The sequence below is a fragment of the Cebus imitator genome, unplaced genomic scaffold (genome assembly GCF_001604975.1).
Source record: "Cebus imitator isolate Cc_AM_T3 unplaced genomic scaffold, Cebus_imitator-1.0 Scaffold131, whole genome shotgun sequence".
Lineage (NCBI taxonomy): Eukaryota > Metazoa > Chordata > Mammalia > Primates > Cebidae > Cebus > Cebus imitator.
The window spans coordinates 3,964,049-3,982,716 of NW_016107446.1; the positions used below are offsets into that span (position 1 = coordinate 3,964,049).

At 41.3% G+C, this 18,668-nt stretch overlaps 1 protein-coding gene and 1 long non-coding RNA gene across 3 annotated transcripts in view; one reads left to right on the forward strand and one right to left on the reverse strand.

Moving 5' to 3' along the window:
- The first annotated feature begins 692 nt into the window (after positions 1 to 692).
- The window catches only part of LIMS1 (LIM zinc finger domain containing 1), a 143,104-nt gene continuing 125,128 nt past the window's right edge, over positions 693 to 18,668 (forward strand). For both annotated transcript variants that reach the window (XM_017541132.2, XM_017541133.2), the window contains exon 1: positions 693 to 930. In XM_017541132.2, coding sequence (XP_017396621.1) covers positions 899 to 930 — 32 coding nt within the window. In that variant the 5' untranslated portion in view covers positions 693 to 898. The remainder of the gene's footprint in view (positions 931 to 18,668) is intronic.
- LOC108312956 lies at positions 7,995 to 16,852 on the reverse strand. Its single transcript, XR_001828862.2, has 2 exons — positions 16,003 to 16,852; positions 7,995 to 8,850 (listed from the first exon to the last, which is right to left on the reverse strand). It is a non-coding gene; the product is annotated as an uncharacterized LOC108312956 (long non-coding RNA).

The window sequence follows — 18,668 nt, forward strand, 5'->3', positions numbered from 1 at the left end:
TGATTTTTTGTATTTTTAGTAGAGACGGGGTTTCACCATGTTGACCAGGATGGTCTCGATTTCTTGACCTCGTGATCCACCCGCCTCGGCCTCCCCAAGTGCTGGGATTACAGGCTTGAGCCACCGCGCCGGGCCAAGGTAAACTTTTCTTAACTCACAAGTTAACAAACAAACCCTGCAGGCTCCGCGCGGAGCTCAGGGACTCAGCGATGGCTAATGCAGACCAGGCCCTCCCAGAAGGCCGGCCAGCCAGCCAGAGCCTTCGCACGGAGTCCCCTTAGGCGCCGTCACCAGGACCGGGCGGAACCCTGTGGCGCTCCCACCACCGGGACGGAGGCCGCTGCCAGAGCCGCGCAGCGACGCTGGTGGAACCAGAGGAGCCTCGAGGCAAAGAGAGCTGGACCCGCTCCCTGCGCCCGTCACCGCCATCTATGTGTAGGGAATTCGACCCCCGAGCCGCCATGGCATTACGAGGGCTCCCAAGGAGCCCCCACCCCCACCCCCACCCCCACCCGCACCCCCACCACTAGCGACCCTTGCGCCAGCCTCCCAGTCGAGCCTGGGGCGTGGGACGCGGACATCTGGGCGGGCCCCATGCGCGCCCGACGCGTCCCCGCCCCATCACGCCCCGCCCACATGCCAGTCCCCGCCCTTCTGCGCCCGCTCCGCCAGTCTCCGCCCCTCACTGCCCTGCCGCGCCCGCCCCTCACCGCCTTCCCGCGCGGCGCAGCTGGCCGTCCCCCAGCTCGCGCGGCCCAGCGCGGCCCGCCCCTGGACCTCCTCCTCTTCCTGCTCCGGGCTCGCCAGTAGCCGGCCAAGGCGGCGAGGGACGAGAACGCGGCTGGAGCGGCGCCGGGAGGCGAGGGGCTGAGAGACTGCGGCGACTGAAAGCGGAGAGATGCTGGGCGTGGCGGCCGGGATGACCCACAGGTACTGGCCGCGCCGCGCGGTGGCCGCCACGTAAGCCCTGCTGCTCCCGGCTGGCCTCCGGGCCGGGCCTGACGCGGGCGGGCGGCCGGGCGGCCGGGTGGCCGGGCTTTCTCCGCGGCCTCCCTGGGGCTGCAGGGAGCCTGGCCCCCCACCTCCACAGCGCTCGAGTGGCGGCGTGGCTGCGCGCGTGCCCGGGGAGGAGACGGCTGCTATTCACACCCGAGTGTTCGTGGTGGTACAGGCGCTGACGCCGCCTCGCTGCTCCGAGGGTTCCTGACTGCAAATCAGTATTTGCCGAGCTAATCATTTATGTTCTAGCGGTAGGGATCAGCGGGTCGCAGACGTTTTGGTCTCCGGACCTCTCTTGAAACTAGAGGACCCGGAAGGGTGGCTGTCTTCACAAACTGTAGTAGGAAGGAAAACCGAGACACTGAAGTTACTAACTCATTGAATAAATCCGTGGTGTGTTAACGTACATACCACATTTTTATGCAACATAGGATTTTGCCAAAACAAAAAAGTTCGTGGGACTAGTGGCATCCTTTACAGTTTGGGAATCTCTTTGAGTCGTCTGACCTAGTGGAGACAACTGCTACTTAAGTTCTCCCATATGCTTTGCGTTCAGTCTGTTGCTATATATTTTCATAGGAAGAAAATCTGATCTTAACACAGATGTGCAGTTGGAAAAGGGAGGGCTCTCTTAGTAGCTTTTGCAGATAATTGTGGGTGTTATTACTACACCAGAACTACGTAAGTGGAAGTTTCTCAAAGACTCGTTTGGACATGGAATCTGAAGCTGCTATCTGTGGACTTTTCACACAGTTACGTTAAAATTTCTTGATCTGTCTTGCAGTTTGAAAGGATCTGAAGCTACACTGACCTTTGCACACAGTTAACGTTAAAATTCCTTGGTCTGTCTTGCAGTTTGAATGGACTTGTTACCCATTGTAACACCATATATTTGTCATTTGGAAAATATTGGCTCACTGAGTTAGGCAGATCCCAAGCTGACGCATTTCATTAATAGTACCGAATAACATTCGTTAGCATCACTATTGATTTAATTAGGAAAGTCTCTGCTAAAAGCCATCAGATACAAGATAGTGCTTACAAGTTTTCCAAAATCGCAATTTTCAATTGAAAGCTTGCTTTTTATCATTGGAAACAAAATATAGTCAGTTGTTTTTCTCAAAGTGACAGACTCTTCAGTTTCAGGGAAATATCTGGCAATGCAGGTTTAAATAACCGTAGTTTGTCAGTTGTTCTTTCCAGTAGAAATGATATTTCATGAAACAAAGAAGTAATTCAGCTCATCGGTCAATTATAGAAGTACACACCTGCCATGTGGTCACAAGTAACAAAAAAGAGAGTCAAAGCTCAAGACTTAATAACATTAATAATTTGTACTTCTTCATCATGGACTTTTTTTCTTAAAAAAATATTGACTAGTAAGTTGATATAAAATTTAAAGTGTATGTGAGATATTAAGAATAATGGATATGTAGTGTAAGTAAAGGAGATAATAGTTTCCTTTTAAGACCTTCAAACCTCTTTCTGATGCAGCGTCTCTCCCCATCTCATCCCCTTCCCATTCTGAACTTTCCATTAGTAATTTACTTTTTGGAGGGAAGGTATTAAGTTCATTCAAATTGTTGTGCATCCATCATCATCATACATGTGCAGAAATCTTTGTCTTACAAAACTGAAACTGTACCTATTAAACAATAACTCCCCATTCCTCTCCTCCCGCCAGCCCCTGGCAGCCACCCTCCTACTTTCTATGACTTTGACTACTGCTAGTACCTCATATCTCTCATAAGTGGAGATACAACTATTTGTTGTGTACGTCATAGTTGGTTCCTTTTTGTGCTAAGTAGTGCTCCATGGTATGGATGTACAGCACTTTAACTGTTCACATGTTGAAGAACATTCAGGCTGTTTGGGGCTATTAAGAAAGCTACTATGAACATATAGACAGGTGTTTTGTTGCTGTTTTTGAGATAGTGTCTTGTTCTGTCACCTAAGCTGGAGTGGAGTGCAGTGGCATGATCACAACTTACTGCAGCCTCAACCTCCCAGGCTGAAGCAATCCTTTGACCTCTGTCCCCCAAGTAGCTAGAACTACAGGCACACGCCACCATGCTTGGATAATTTCTGTATCTTTTTGGTAGAGACAGGGTTTCACCATGTTGTCCAGGCTAGTCTCAACTCCTGGGTTTAAGTGATCTGCCTACCTCAGCTTCCCAAAGTACTGGAATTTTAGAGCCACTGTGCCCGGCCTACACAGGTTTTATGTGAACATAAGTTTTCCTTTTCTGAGATAAATGTCCAAGAGTGTGTAATTGCCAGATTGTACAGAAATTGCGTGTTTAGCTTTTTTTTTTTTTTTGAGACAGAGTCTCACTCTGTCACTAGGCGCCAGGCTAGAGTGCAGTGGTGCGATCTTGGCTCACTGCAACCTCTGCCTCCTGGGATCAAGCAGTTTTCCTCCCTCAGCCTCCCGAGTAGCTGGGACTACAGGCGCGCACCACCACACCCAGTTAATTTTTGTATTTTTTGGTAGAGATGGGGTTTCACCATGTTGGCCAGGCTGGTCTCAATCTCTTGACCTTGTGATCCGCCCACCTTGGCATCCCAAAGTGCTGGGATTACAGGCGTGAGCCACTACGCCCAGCCTGCATGTTTAGCTTTTTAAGAAACTGATAGATTTTTCCAGAGTGACTGTACCATTTCATCAAGGACATTTAAAAGTGAAATTGGCATTATTTTCTTGTGAGTTCATGGAGGAAAAGAATTCAGGGCCACTACTACTGCCCTCATTAGTGCGAGTGACAAGCAGTTGTACTGACTGTTGTTTTTGCACTACCTGTGTGAACACAGTGCACAAAGCTGCAGTGACTTCTTCTTAGGAATGTCTTAGTATGATGAAAATAGTTTTGATCTCTCTGACCCCTTTAAAAGGTCTTGGAGACTCTCAGAGGCTCAAGGTCATACTTTAAGAGCAACTGTTAAAGACATAATCCTAAGTGATAAGGGATATATGCAGGTATTGGGGATATTTAAAAAGGAACAAATACAAAGATTCTCTTAAAATTGTTCTTGAATGCTTGTGATAGTGTGTGCTTTTTAGTTTTGGGGAGTTTTAGTAGGGCACAATAACTAAAACTTAAGGAACCATTATGGAAGAAGCAACTTTCTGCCTTTCAGGATTTTTTTTCCCTGGTAAGAAGATGGCCAGTGGCATTATAAAAAGAGAAAATGCCATGGGCCTGAGTGTTTTCATACCTTTTCAGTGCTCTGTGCCTGTTTGTATGGGGAAAAAATTGAACCCATGATTTTTAAGAAAACTAAGGAAAATTTGGTGGTAGAAAAGATAATTTCAGCTCTGGTGGTTCTGTTACTTGCAGGCTTAGAGAAAACTGTCCATCAGGATTGTGCTGTCTTGATTTTATTTGATCATTCCCACCCTTTCCCTTTACTGTAGCCCCTTGACCTGTCTCCTAGGCAGTTCTTTCTTTTGCTAAATGTGGGTACAGCAGGTAGGCTTTCCTTTCCTCTTAGAGAGGGGGGCCTTGGAGCCCCTCCACTGGGTCAGAGAAACTTCATAGCTATAGCAGATCACTAACAGGGAGAGCAGAGCTTTACTACGAAAGCCTCTATTTTCAATAATGTGTTTGCTCTTCAGATAGTCGTTTAAATAAACCTCAGTATAGGTCATATTCTTACCTAAGTTTGCACTTAAACTGAAGGAAAAACATCTCAAACCATTTTGTCAATTTGATGGTTATAACTACGCTTTAAGCTGTGGTTTCCCACCCACAGGGATATTGTCTACATTATATGGTGGACTGTTGCCACATTGTCTTCCAAAAAACTTTAATATTAAGACACTTGAGAAGCAGGAGCTCCACTGCCTGTTGCCATATACTGTGCATTCTTCAGCAACGGAGGTTTTCTTTTCTCTTTTCCTGATATAATCTCATCTCTTTTATTTGATAATCTCAGACATTTCCACTATGGATCTTACTGCAGGGATAAGTAAGGGAGACATTTTCCTGCATCTTTTTTTCATGTTGGAGCATGTTTTGGAGCTTGATGAATCTGCAGTGACATTTAACAGCGGGGTGGGGCAGCTTCAGATAAAGCAAGGGCTGGAGAGTGCATTCCGTGAGAGGTAGGAAGAAAGGTGCAAGTCAGTAGTTCATCTGCTGGCAGCATGTGCCTGGTGTGGGAGGCAGGGCACTCAGCATCAGCACACCAGGAGTCCAGGGCTTTCAGGATGTCTGAGTAGCAGGCAAGGTAAAGCAAGATAACAAACAACATACATTTACAAAGAATGTTTACACATACATTCTCTATACAAAAATGGAATCATAGTCATACTGTTCTGCAACTGCTTTTTTTAATATCAAAAAAGCCTTGGTAAAATATGCAAAACAAGATTTACTATTTTAACCATTTTTAAGTGTACAGTTCTGTGGCGTTATGTACATTCATGTTGCTGTGCAACCATCACTACCCTTCCTTTCCAGAACTTTTTCATCTTCCCAAACTGAAACGCTATGTCTGGTAAATATTAACTCTCTATTTCTGGCAGCTGTTTTTTTTTTTTTTTACTTCAACAAGCTGTCTTAGAGGTTTTCCAGAATGGTATATCTGGGTTTATCTTATGTTTTTTAACCTTAGTTTTAATGGCCACATAGTATTTCACAGTGTACATATGCTATGATCCATATAACCAGTCCTTGACTAGTGGTTATTTGAGTTATATTTTTTAATTATCACAAACACTTTGAACATCTCTTGTAGAGTGTTTTTTGTTTTGTTTTTGAGACCAGGGTCTCACTCTGTCACCCAGGCTGGAGTACAGGGTGCAGTCATGGCTCACTACAACCTCAACTGCAGGGATGGTGCATGTCACTATCCATAGCTAATATTTTGTATTTTTTGTGAAGACAGGGTTTCCGCATGTTGCCCAGCCTAGTCCTGAACTCCTGGACATGAGCGATTCACCCACCTCGGCCTCCCAAAGTTCTGGGATTATAGGCATGAGCCACCACACCCAGCTACCAGAGTTTTTGTAGCTTCCTGAGTGTAGAGTTAATATGTGCATGGATGGTTGGGTCCATATTCTAGTCCCAGTTCTGTCCCTTCATGGCTCTTTGACCTTGGCGCTGTCAGCATGTTTAAGCCTCAGATTCTTAATTTATAAAATAATCCCTCCTGTCTCAGAGGTTCATGGGGTAATTAAGTATGAAGGCAAATGCAAACATTTCTGAAAGTGTACAGATGAAATTTTTAGTAATTGTTACTTCTGGAGAGGGAGTCTAGGCACTTGAGAATCTAGGATGAGAGGGAAATTTTTTATTGTGTAGCTTTTTGTACTGTTTTGATTTTTAAAATCATGTGTATGTTTTAATTTTAAAACCATTTAACACCATGCCAGGAACATAGTAGATGCTTAGTGAATCATCGTTTCCTATCATCCTGGTTCTTTTCTCTTGGACTTATACTGCTGCTAATGGCACTTCACATGGTTGCTTTTGTTTCTTTTCCTTCCCTCCCTATAGCCACTTTCTTGCTGAGTTCTTACCTTAGAATTTTCTCTTGAATCCATCCTTTTTCTTTTTTCACTCTTTCTCACTGATTTCCTTTTCACCCTGGTTCTGAAAATCTTTCAGATGAACATAAGATGACAGTATTAAGGCTGGGAAAGACTTGAGAGAATGCAGAGCCATTGCGCTGTGGACTGTATATTTATTCCAACTGGCTGGAAGAAATTCATGCACATATTAAAAGTTTGAAGTGTAACAAATAATGTTTTTTGAAATGAGTATTTCTATTTTTCACTTAAATGCTGATAAAGTATAGATTCTTTTAAAGACTTTTTTGAATTTGTGGTAGCATTTATACAATGCATGCTTTATCTGTTAACATATGCTAAAAAAGACAATCATGGTGATATGAAGATCTAAGAAAATTTATTAACATTTAAAGAATGGCTTTATATGTGAAAAAGTTGGAACCTACTGAACTAATGCACTAAGCACTTTAGTGGATCCCCTGCATTAGCCCTTTATTTAAATAAACTGCTCCTTTATTTTACAGGACAGGAATTGTCTCGAGAGGTAAAATAGTTTATTCTAGGCTGAAGAGTGAGTTAACAGCAGGATTAGGAATACAGTCCAAGCTGTAATTGTATCGTGGGATCCCCTCTGCTATATTGCACTGGTTTGCTCTGTTACTTTATTCACATTGCATTGTTACAGTTTTTTGTATGAATATGTTTTATCTTTTTATCTGTAGTATATTGTAAATACCTTGAAGACCAAGACCTTATCAGGCATAGCTGAGCCCATTAACATAGTGAGTCTAGAAATGTCTGAATGAATTATGGATGTTGGCCCAGATTGTTCTGTTACAGGTGTCCTGGATGTCAGTCTCTTTCAAGTGATTCTTTTTGAAGAACACTTCAAAAGTGTTCTTGAAGACCTGGTATTCCTAGCCACATGTGCTGGTGCCTGGAACTTTTCCTCCCGGGAGAGATCCCTTCTTATTGATGGGCTTCTTTACCAATGGATCAGCTGAGTGACAAATGCTACCAACTACTTAAACAGATTATATGTTTACTTCTCATTGGTAAATGTAGTTGTCGTTTTGTTTTTGTTTGTTTACTTTTAAAGCTGGGCACATTGCTGTCCCATATAAAATCTGCCTTGTTACAGTGAGGAAGGGAGGAAGAATGGACATTGGGTAGGTAGTTACAGCTTTGCCACAGCTGGCTATTTCTCCTTCTCAGTGCAGTAGATTCAGCAAGATTTTCTTTTCTATGCAGGGTACAGTGCAGGTACACCTGACTGATCTGTTGGTTTCAGATTTTTCTAAAGCACTATTTCAATCACATATTTTCAAAATATTGAGAAGCTGCTTATTGCCTATCAAGTAGGTCCAAACTCAAGCAGCTGGAATTTAAGGCTGTTTGTGTTCTAGTCCAACCCATCTTCATAGCCTTGTCACATACTATTTCCTTAGCTTGTGTCTCTCTAACGCACTGCCTTTTTCTGAAAATGTTGATTTCCTACCTCTGTGCTGTTCATGCTCTTCCCTTGGCCTGGAAAATCATCATCTTTTGTGTTTTCTTGGCAGCTGGGGCAAAATTGTCGCTTCTCTCATAAAGTTCCTGGAGCATTAATTTAGCCTCTGCTATGTGCTATGGAATTAGGAAGTCAGAGCTTTTTCTGTTCTCCCAAAGCATTTGACTTCTTTTTCGGTAATTATCAATTTCTGTTTTGTTTTATAGTTTTTTGTATATATGTCTAATCTTTTCTGCCAAAGTGTAATCTCTGGAAGTAAAGGAATGTCTTAATCAAATTTGTTAAATATCCAAAGAATAACAAAATGGACAAGAGGCATTATTTCTCCTTTATTTATTAGTGAGTTGAAAAGTTCAGGGCTAGCTCTGCTTAGTGTCTTTGACATTGTTTGAATAAATTCACAAAACTTTGAGTAAGACAGGGACAATTTTCTTTGGTTTAGCTTGACTCTACAGTGTATTACATACTGTTGGCAGAGACCCAACATCATGAAACATTGAGGAGAAATTTGAATGATATTTAGGCATCCTTGTTTAGTATAGTTTACTCTTAGGCCACTCTTTTGGAAACTCTCTTAGTCATAACCACCTTTTATTAATTACCTACTTCCGCACAAATACCTTATAGATGTTATTTTATATAATCTTACCATTATAGCCACACCATAAAGTAGGATTTTTTTGGTTTTTGTGTTTTTGAGATGTAATCATGCTCTGTTGCCCAGGCTGGAGTGCATTGGCGAGATCTTGGCTCACTGCAACCTCTGCCTCCTGTGTTCAAGCGATTCTCCTGCCTCAGCCTCCCAAGTAGCTGGGACTACAGGCACCTCCCACCACACCCAGCTATTTTTTTGTATTTTTAATAGAGACAGGGTTTCACCATGTTGGCCAAGATGGTCTCTATCTCTTGACCTCTGATCCACCCACCTCAGCCTCTCAAAGTGCTGGGATTACAGGCATGAGCCACCACACCCAGCCTGAAGTAGAATCTTTATATCTGTTTTACCGATGAGAAAACCAAGCTCAAGAGGTTAAGAACTCACCAAGTCATACAATTAGTGACAGCTGGGGTTCATACCAAAGTGCCCTATAGAGCCCTGTGTCTCCTCACTTCGTGTCAAGAAGAGGTCACAGCTCGCTAATTGTTTTTCCAAGTCTCAAGGCTTTTTCTTGGCATGCCCAGGTGACCTATACAGTTTTATTCCCTACTACCTTTAAGCTTACATCATCTTATTGCCAAACATACCACAGTCCTTCTTTCTGAACTTGATTTTTGTTACTCTTCTGCCAGGAATAGCCTTTCCTTTTTTAAGGGGGTAGGAGGTCCCAGGTCTTACTCTCAAGTCCCAGCTTAAACTCCTCTGTTCAGAAAATGGCTTCCCTGGCTGCTTCAACACCTGTTAGGCTTTCTTTTCTTGACCTGGAGAATGCATTGGGTAAGATTCAGTTCTTTACCCAAATTTGGTGTGTCTGTATGTGTGTGCAACACAAACTTCATTGTTCTTATTTGAACTCTTGGCTATGCTTGCATATATGAAAGTGATATTTACAAATTTTGGAACACATCTTCCTATTCAGTTTTTGTCCATTATATACACTGTACTGAGCTATAGGGCATGGAGTATGCAACTGTAATAGAGTGAAGGAGACATTGTCTGTTATTGTAGCTTTGTGTATAAGTCTCATAAAAAACTATTTTTAAAAGTCTTTTAGAAAGTTGGCTGGGCATGGTGGCTCATGCCTATAATCTGAACACTTTGGGAGGCTGAAGCTGGAGGATCGCTTGAGCCCAGGAGTTCAAGATGAGCCTGGGCAACATAGTGGTACCTCATCTCTCCAAAAAAAAAAAAAAAAATTAATTAGCTGGGCATGGTGGCACATGCCCATAGTCCTGTGGCAGGCCAGGTCTTACTAATGCAGGCCTCCATAACAACTGTTTCAACACCGAGTGAGTGGTTAAGTTAAATAGTAAAAACTAAAAAGGCCAATACCCTTGTCAAAGGCTGGACAGTAACAGAAGCCCACCAAGATTCAGCCTAGGCCTTTCCTGGGCCTTAAAGCATGACAAAATTATGAAATAATGCTTAACAGGACCATTTTAGCTTTAAACAAGTTTTATTGTGGGTCTGAAGAAACTCCCCAAACCTCTGATTTAGCAGGAGACAACATAAGGGTAATCACCTCAGCACCTGATCCATTTAGATTAAGTAAATTTACTGAGGTTCCAAAAGAAGGTCTCCAGGACTCATACCTTAGTTATAGATTAAAAGAAGTTAATCACTTATGACTTTAGATGAATGCGCATTTAACACTTAGACATATAGCTTAGAAAGCATATAAGCTCTAGAAAGCTTTGTAATTTTGAGTTGGTCTGGTGATAATTTCCAGGCCTTCTCCCTGTAACCAATTGCAGAAATAAAAACTTTCTTCGTCCCCAGTTCATCTACATCTCGTTATTGGGCCACGAGAACTAGCAGCCAACCCTCAGTTTGGTCTGGGAAAAATCTCAGCTACTCAGGAGGCTGAGGTGGCAAGATCATTTGAGCCTGGGAGGTTGAATCTTGCCACTACACTCCAGCCTGGGCACCAAAGAAAGCCTCTTTCTCTCTGTCTCCTCTCTTCTCTCTTTTTCTCTCTCAAAAAAGAAAAAAGAAATTTAAAGGAGGAACTGGTAATTAGTCATTAGTTATTATAGGTGTTATTTACTGAAGACATCAGGAACAGTCAAATGTTACTGGGTTCTCAGGAGGTAGAGATGTATTGGTCATCTCATAGGGTTCAACCAGATGCCTGGCTTATTTGGAATGTTACAGGGAAAATTCAAGAACCAGGGAGAACAGTGCTGTCAAAACATGGGCTCCAGACTTCTCATAGCATGGGGTTTGTGCTAAAAATGCTGATTGCTCCGCCTCATCCCATACTTCTTGAGGGAAGAATGTCATGAAATCTATGCTTTTTAATTTTGTATTACCCAGGATTTCAAACATATACAAAAGTAGAGAGAACAGTGTATCTCCATGTGCCTCCACTCAGCTTCAGCAATTATTATTTTATTTTGTTTTATTTATTTGAGATGGAGTTTTTGCTCTGTTGCCCAGACTGGACTGCAATGGCACTCTTAGCACACTGCAACCTCCACCTCTTGGGTTCAAGCGATTCTTCTGCCTCAGCCTCCCAAGTAGCTGGGATTGCAGGTGCCCACCACCATGCCTGGCTAATTTTTGTACTTTTAGTAGAGATAGAGTTTCACCATGTTGGCCAGGCTGGTCTCAAACTCTTGACCTCAGGTGGTCCACCCACCTTCGCCTCCCAATGTGCTAGGATTACAGGCTTGAGCCACCATGCCTGGCCAGCTTCAGTAATTATTGACTGATAGATAATCTTTGAAGTCCAACCTTTTTTCGCTCCTCTCTTCCCTGTGTCATATTACAGAGATTTTAATATATATCCTTAAAAAGTAAGGACTCTTTTAGTACTCTTTGAACATAACCTCAGCGTCATCACATCTGAAAAAGATGAATAGTAATTTCTTGATATAATCAACTATACAATATGTGTTTAAATTTCTATTTATCTCAAACATGGGTTTTATTTTGTGGTTTTTCTTTTTCTTTCTTTTTTTTTTTTTTTGAGATGGAGTCTCTCACTGTCACCCTAGCTTGAGTTCAGTGGCGCAATCTTGGCTCATTGCAACCTCTGCCTCCCAGGTGCAGGCAATTCTCCTGCCTCAGCCTCCTGAGTAGCTGGAATTACGGGTGCATGTCACCACGCCCAGCTAATTTTTATATTTTTAGTAGCGATGGGGTTTCACTGCGTTGGCCAGGATGATCTCGATCTCTTGACCTTGTGATCTACCCACCTCGGCCTCCCAAAGTGCTGGGATTATATGCATGAGCCACCGTGCCCGGCCTATTTTGTGGTTTTTCTAAATTGAGATCTGAATAAGGTTTTCACATTTTTTTAGGTTTGTAAGTCTTTTAGTCTCTTTTAATATGTAAGTATACCTTCTTTTTCTTTTCTCTTGTGATTTTGTTGTTGCTGCTGTTGAAGAAACTGCATGGTTATCTTAAAGAATTTCCTTCCGTCTGGATTTACCAGCTTGTATCCTAAGGGTATGTGGTTTAACATTCTCTATTATGTATACATATTTTTGAGATGGAGTTTTGCTCTTGTTGCCCAGGCTGGAGTGCAGTGGCGCTATCTTGGCTCACTGCAACCACCGCCTCTTGGGTTCAAGTGATTCTCCTGCCTCAGCCTCCCGAATAGCTGGTACTGCAGGCGTGTACCATCACACCCTGCTAATTTTTTAGCAGAGACAGGGTTTCACCATTTTAGCCAGGATGGTCTCGATCTCCTGACCGCACGATCCACCCGCCTCAGCCTCCCAAAGTTCTGGGATTACAGGTGTGAACCATTGCGACTGGCCGCCCTACTCTCTTTTAAATGGATGTTACTCTTACATTATAAGACCCTCTGGTTAGGATGGCATCTGCACTTCCTGGAAGTCCACTGGAGTGGTGATAACTTCCTACTCATATTAAGTGATCCCTGTTCATTGGCTGATTGGCATTCCATCAAAAGATATAGTTAATGTGTAAGGGTCATTTATAGCTAAACCATCAGAGCCTAGCTGATCATTCTCTAGCAAGCCTGTCAGAGTGATTTTTTTTTAAGACAATAGTACAAATAGTTTTATGTTAACTATCATACAGCTTTTGAAATGTTCAATTAAAGATGGAAGGGAGGCCGGGCACGGTGGCTCACGCCTGTAATCCCAGCACTTTGGGAGGCCAAGGTGGGCAGATCACCTGAGGTCAGAAGTTCAAGACCAGCCTGGCCAACATGGTGAAACCCCATCTCTATTAAAGAAAAGTAAAATAAAAATATATAAAATAATAATAATTTAAAAAAAGATGGAAGGGAGATAATCTCTAAAGGGTAAAGTAAGTTGATTATGGAGACTTCTGTAAAATACTTGTAAATCATTTGGCTGTGAATGCCATCCATATTTTATAATGGAGAAAAGTTTCCTTAATGATGATTGTGTTTAAAGTATAGTGTTTTGCTTTTCAGTAATGGTCTCCCTGACTACAATTGTGTCTCTGTAACTTCAGCCTGTTACTGAAAAAATGAAATGGCTGATACTTAAGAGTTCTCATGTCGTTGTAAGGTAAGAGGAAGCGTTGATGGAGTTCATTAGGGGGAGTTGTGGTTTGAAGTTGTTTAAATGTAATGTAAATTTTGAATAAGTTTTTCCCTTGCCCTTTGTATTACAAAGGAGCAGTTTGACTTTGATTTCAATACAAAACTGGTGTGTTTCCACACTTACTGATAGTATTGTTAAACTTAAAGTTGCTGGCTGTTAAACTTTAAGTTGCTGGCAAGCAGGCCAAGACCTATTGTGGATTGGGTGGTAGATGGCCAGGCAGGACATCCTTAGGGATTGTCCCTGTTGTATCCTTCATCACCAAAGGATGGTGTAGGGCAGAGGTAGAATTGATGAGATTGAGGTGTCTTTCTCTTTCAAACCCTTAGAACATGATGCTGAGTGTCTCTGGCCAGGTCAGTTTGCCAACTGCTGGCTCCAAGATGCTGGACACTCTCTTGGTTGGTAGTTCTCTCATAGCTGGGCTCACAGCACAGATGCATAAAGAGACAGGTAAAAATGACAGGTGCTAAGCCCGTAATTAGCCAGAAGGGACTGTTGACAGCTTGACTTATGTCTTCTATCCAGTTTAGATTTATTCTTTAGGTGTCCTAGAAGCTAAAGTATATGAATATAGTTTAAAATTTGCCTGATTTCCTCAGGCTTGTGTTGAACACTTCTTTCCGCTATTCTAATGGGAAGTTTCAGAACAAAACAATTATTCATTCTCCACTTTCAAATTTCATCATTGGGAGAGTGTGTGGAGGAAATGATGTCGAAAATACCAGAGTTTAAGGTCATTGCCTCCGTTAGAATATATTGGTTCCCTTGGGTTTCACTGGATTGCTGTCAGAATAGTTCTTGTCAGAATAGTTCTTTCTTTAGAGTACAATATGGACTTTGTCATAGTGAAGCATATTTTAGGAATACATAGTAGTCTTAATTAGAATCTGGAGATGGAGTAATTCATTCATCAAATGAGCAGCCTTTTGTTTTAGGAGTGCAGGTAGTGATATTTTTGCAATAGTCATGAAACCTTTGTAAACATGGCTAGAGACTGGTTTTCTCTTTTTAAAAATGGGTTCAAGAAGGTAGGAGCTTTGTGACTACCCCCATGAAATCTGGAAAGCTGTGTTCCCACTTAGCCCATTTCAGGTCACTGAATGTGTTTACATGACTGAAGATAATGATGAAAAAATGTGGTTAAAGATTTTAAAGCGATACATGTGTAGGACACTAGGTGACCTGGTTTATAAGATGGACAAGAATTACAATAATGTAACTTTGAGGTGGGTGTAAGGGTAATTTCTTAAACAATTTAACAATGTTTAGAGTTTTGTTTTTTTTTGTTTCAATGCTGGCTAACCCACATCAGAAAATGAGAACTTTTTTTTTGTCTTTTGGGCATTTGCCAGATCTATACAAAACATGAAACATCTGCAAATGTCTGTTTAACTCAGTTTCTTTATACTTAGTAATAGAATATTTTAACCCTGAGCATGAGGTATATACTATATGAAAGCCACTTTGTTTTAGACCTGGGTTTTCCAGTGTTTGTCAGGTACTTTCCCTTTGGGACTGGTATTCATGATGACAGCGGACATTTGTGAAGTGTAGAATGTGATGCTTAATTTTATTACAGAACTCTCTATTGAGTTTGATGAGAGACCAAAAGAGTTCTAGCATTTCCTTAAAATTCAGAGGCCTGTTCCCCACCCCTACACCATCGGCAAAGGGTCATTTTGGGATCGTGAGAACAGACAAAAAGATGAGCATTCCAAACTTGAGCTCTTTTGATTTTTAAAAGAAGGAAAGGAAAAAAACAAAACCAAAAAACCTCACATCTCTGATAATTTCCTCATTCATTTAGAATGCTTTCTGTGAGCTTGGCGCTATGGCTTACGTGTATAATCCCAGTACTTTGGGCTGCCGAAGCAGGTGGATCATGAAGTCAGGGGTTCAAGACCAGCCTGGCCAAAATGATGAAACCCTGTCTCTACTAAAAGTACAAAAATTAGCCAGACATGGTGGCAAGCACCTATAATCCCAGCTACTGGGGAGGCTGAGGTAGAGAACTGCTTAAACCTGGGAGGTGGAGGTTGCAGTGAGCCAAAATCGTGCCACTGCATTCCAGCCTGGGCAACTGAGCGAGACTGCGTCTCAAAAAAAAAAAAAAAAAGAGTGCTTTCTATGAAGGAAGTCGTGGTGATAAGTTTGGAATGTGGAGGGTGATGGGAACTCCAAGGATATAGGGCTTGGAACTTTTTAGAACTGAAATTTTCTTTTGCACTGTCATGCTTTCTAGGATAAAGCATTACTGGAGATTAGCTGAACAAATGAGATGAAAGCTAAAATATGCAGTTGCATATTTTAGATAAATTTTGATAAGAGGTTCTAAGAAATATAGTATTTTTCTACAAAAAGCTATTTATGCTTTTTGGGATACTTGATCTTATGCTCATGGGACAATGCATCACATATAATAGACATTCCGTGAATATTTGTCAAATGAATAAATAATGATATAGTACATTTTGTTTGGTATATATGGCTTTTTGTTTGGTTTAGTGAAGTATATTTCTTTAAATATTGCCATAAAATAATATGTGGATAGTTGCTAATAAGTACCCTTTCAGTTGACATTAAATTAGACTTGGATTATTTCAATAATCTGTGCAAGTACAGTGGGTTTTTTTTTTTTTTTTTTAGATGGAGTCTCTGCTCTGTCGCCAGGCTGGAGTGCAGTGGTGTGATCTTGCGTCACTAAAACCTGTCTCTTATGTTCCAGCGATTTTCCTGCGTTAGCCTCCTGAATAGCTGGGACTACAGGCACGTACCACCATGCCCAGCTAATTTTTGTATTTTTAGTAGAGACAGGGTTTCCCCATGTTGGCCAGGATGGTAAGTACAGTGTTCCTTTTCCCTGTTAGGAGGCAGTGCAGGAACAAGTCACTTGACGTGGGGAGATGCTATATTTTAGATAAATGAAGTTTCCAGATTATTGGGTTAAATTTTTTAGCTGAAACATTAATTTTTTTCTTAAGAATTTCTTCAACTTTCCATATTAATATATAGCTTCAATGCTATTAATCAGAATTCCAGGTAGAATTCTTATGGTAAAATGGACAGAATTATTATGAAATTTCTTGAGAGGAGTAAACAGGCAAGAATAGCAAAAAGCTAATTATTAAAAGGAAAGATAAATGGATAAAATCTGTTAGTAAAAGAATTCGTCAGTATGCATCAAATTTGAAATGATTTATAATTGTAATTCATAATTTTAATTATGAATCAAACTTAAGAATGTGTGAAGAAAACTGGGTGTGAATAGGTTTTGCCAGCATTATTTTTACTAGCAGAAAGTTTGAAACTATGTAGATAAACAATAAAAGGATCACTTAAAAAGCCTGATGATACCCTAAAGTTTAGTGAAATTATATAATATTTATCATATTTATTAAAGCTTTGTAATATTTTAATGTCATGACATTTCATTATTAAGAAAAGCAGGATGTGAAATTGTAAATGTGGTATGATTACAACTTTATAATGTTTAGACATAAGATGACTGTGAAAAACCTGTAATCCCAGCACTTTGGGAGGCTGAGGTGGGAGGGTCACTTGAGGCCAGAAGTGTGAAACCCCAGCCTGGGCAGCATAGCAAAACCTCATCTCTACAAAAAAAAAAAATATTCTAGTTCAGCCGGGCATGGTGGCACACACTTGTAGTCCTTGATAACTGGGAGGCTGAGGTGGGCAGATCACTTGAGCCCAGGAGGTTAGGTGCAGTGAGCTGTGATTACACCACTGCACTCCAGTCTGGGTGACAACAGTGAGAGCCTACCTCAAAAAACAAAAACAAACCCACACAGCTTTGTTTGAAGTACAATTTAAATAGTATAAAATTCACCTGCTGCAAGTGTATAAGGCTTTTATGTATTTATACAGTTGCATAATCATTACAACAGTGCTGTTTGAGAATATTTTTATCATCCTAGCAGTTAATTCATTATATATAAATATATATAACTAACATATATATTAACATATTTAACTGTATATTTTAAATTAGTATATATTTACCTATATATAATTATATAGGTAATATATATAGTATATGTATTATATATAGTTAACTCTCATATGTACACATATGTATACATATATATACACATATGTATGTATATACCTATGTATATACATATATACACACGTGCGCGCGTACACACACACACACACACACACACACACACACACACACACACACACATATTCTTTTCTTTCATTTTTTTGAGACTGGCTGTTGCCCTGTTGGCCATACTGCATGATCACTCACTGCAGCCTTGACCTCCCAGGCTCAAGCAATCCTTCCTAGTGGCTGGGACTACAGGCATGTGCCACCATGACAAGCTAATTTTTAAATTTTTTGTAGAGATGAGGTCTCACCATGTTGCCCAAGCTAGTCCGGAACTCCTGGGCTCAAGCAATCCTCCCAGCTTGGCCTGTCAAAGTGCTGGAAGTAGAGGCACGAGCCACTGTGCCTAGTCCTATTTAACTATAAACACCAGGAGTTTCTTCAGTACTTAGTTTCTGAGGCATAGAGATAGAATCGGGGAAATGAAGTCTCTACATCTGAGAACCCTATGTCACGGCCATATCCAATGAAAAATAAACCAAGTTTAATCAGGAAGGCTCTGAAGAAGGTACCAGTGCATGAAAAATCACTGTGGGCACTGATAGGCTGTTAAAGAGAAAAGTGTAAAAAGACTCGTAATTCACATGGGCCTCATCCTGACATGAGAGAATGTGCTGCTACTTTCTAGCATGGTCTTCTATGCTCTCTCCTGTACACAATTTGTAAAGTTTAAGGTTTCCTTCTCTCACTGCCCAGATTCAGCCTGACTGAGTGCAGATAAGTATGTTCTGAGGGAGAGAGTTAGGGATTGTCTGGAGCTCACTGCCATTTCTCTGCTTTTAACTTTTGGTCCTGTTTTAAATCATTGCTCCACAATTAAGCAAATGGCCTTTAGCTATTATATAAACTTGGAGAGCCAGTTGAGGACAGGGCTTGATACTTGGCAGGAGTAAGTGGGGGTCATAATAGAAACTTTGTTAGTGGAATCTGGGCTAAAGTGTCTCTAGGAAGGGCCCAGGATCACACAATCCCAAAATTATCTAGAGTTAAAGAGACTTTAGAGAACTATCCAGTTATATTTCATTAGAAATAATGATAGTTTTGCATTCACATTCCTACTTTGTGGTCTTCTCTCTGCTTGGAAAGAAGATCCCTTGCTTTCTGAACTACTCATAGTAGTGCCATAAACTGCTAAGGAACAGGAAATTCCAAATTGCAGGCTAGTGAAGACTCAGCCCAGCCTTCCCAGAATCTCTGGGGACCTGGCTTCAGGCCATGCACCTCTAGAATTACTGTGAGGACTCTGTTGGACATTTATAGTATACGAAAGAGTCATGCATCAGGTCATTTTCAATCTCAACGTC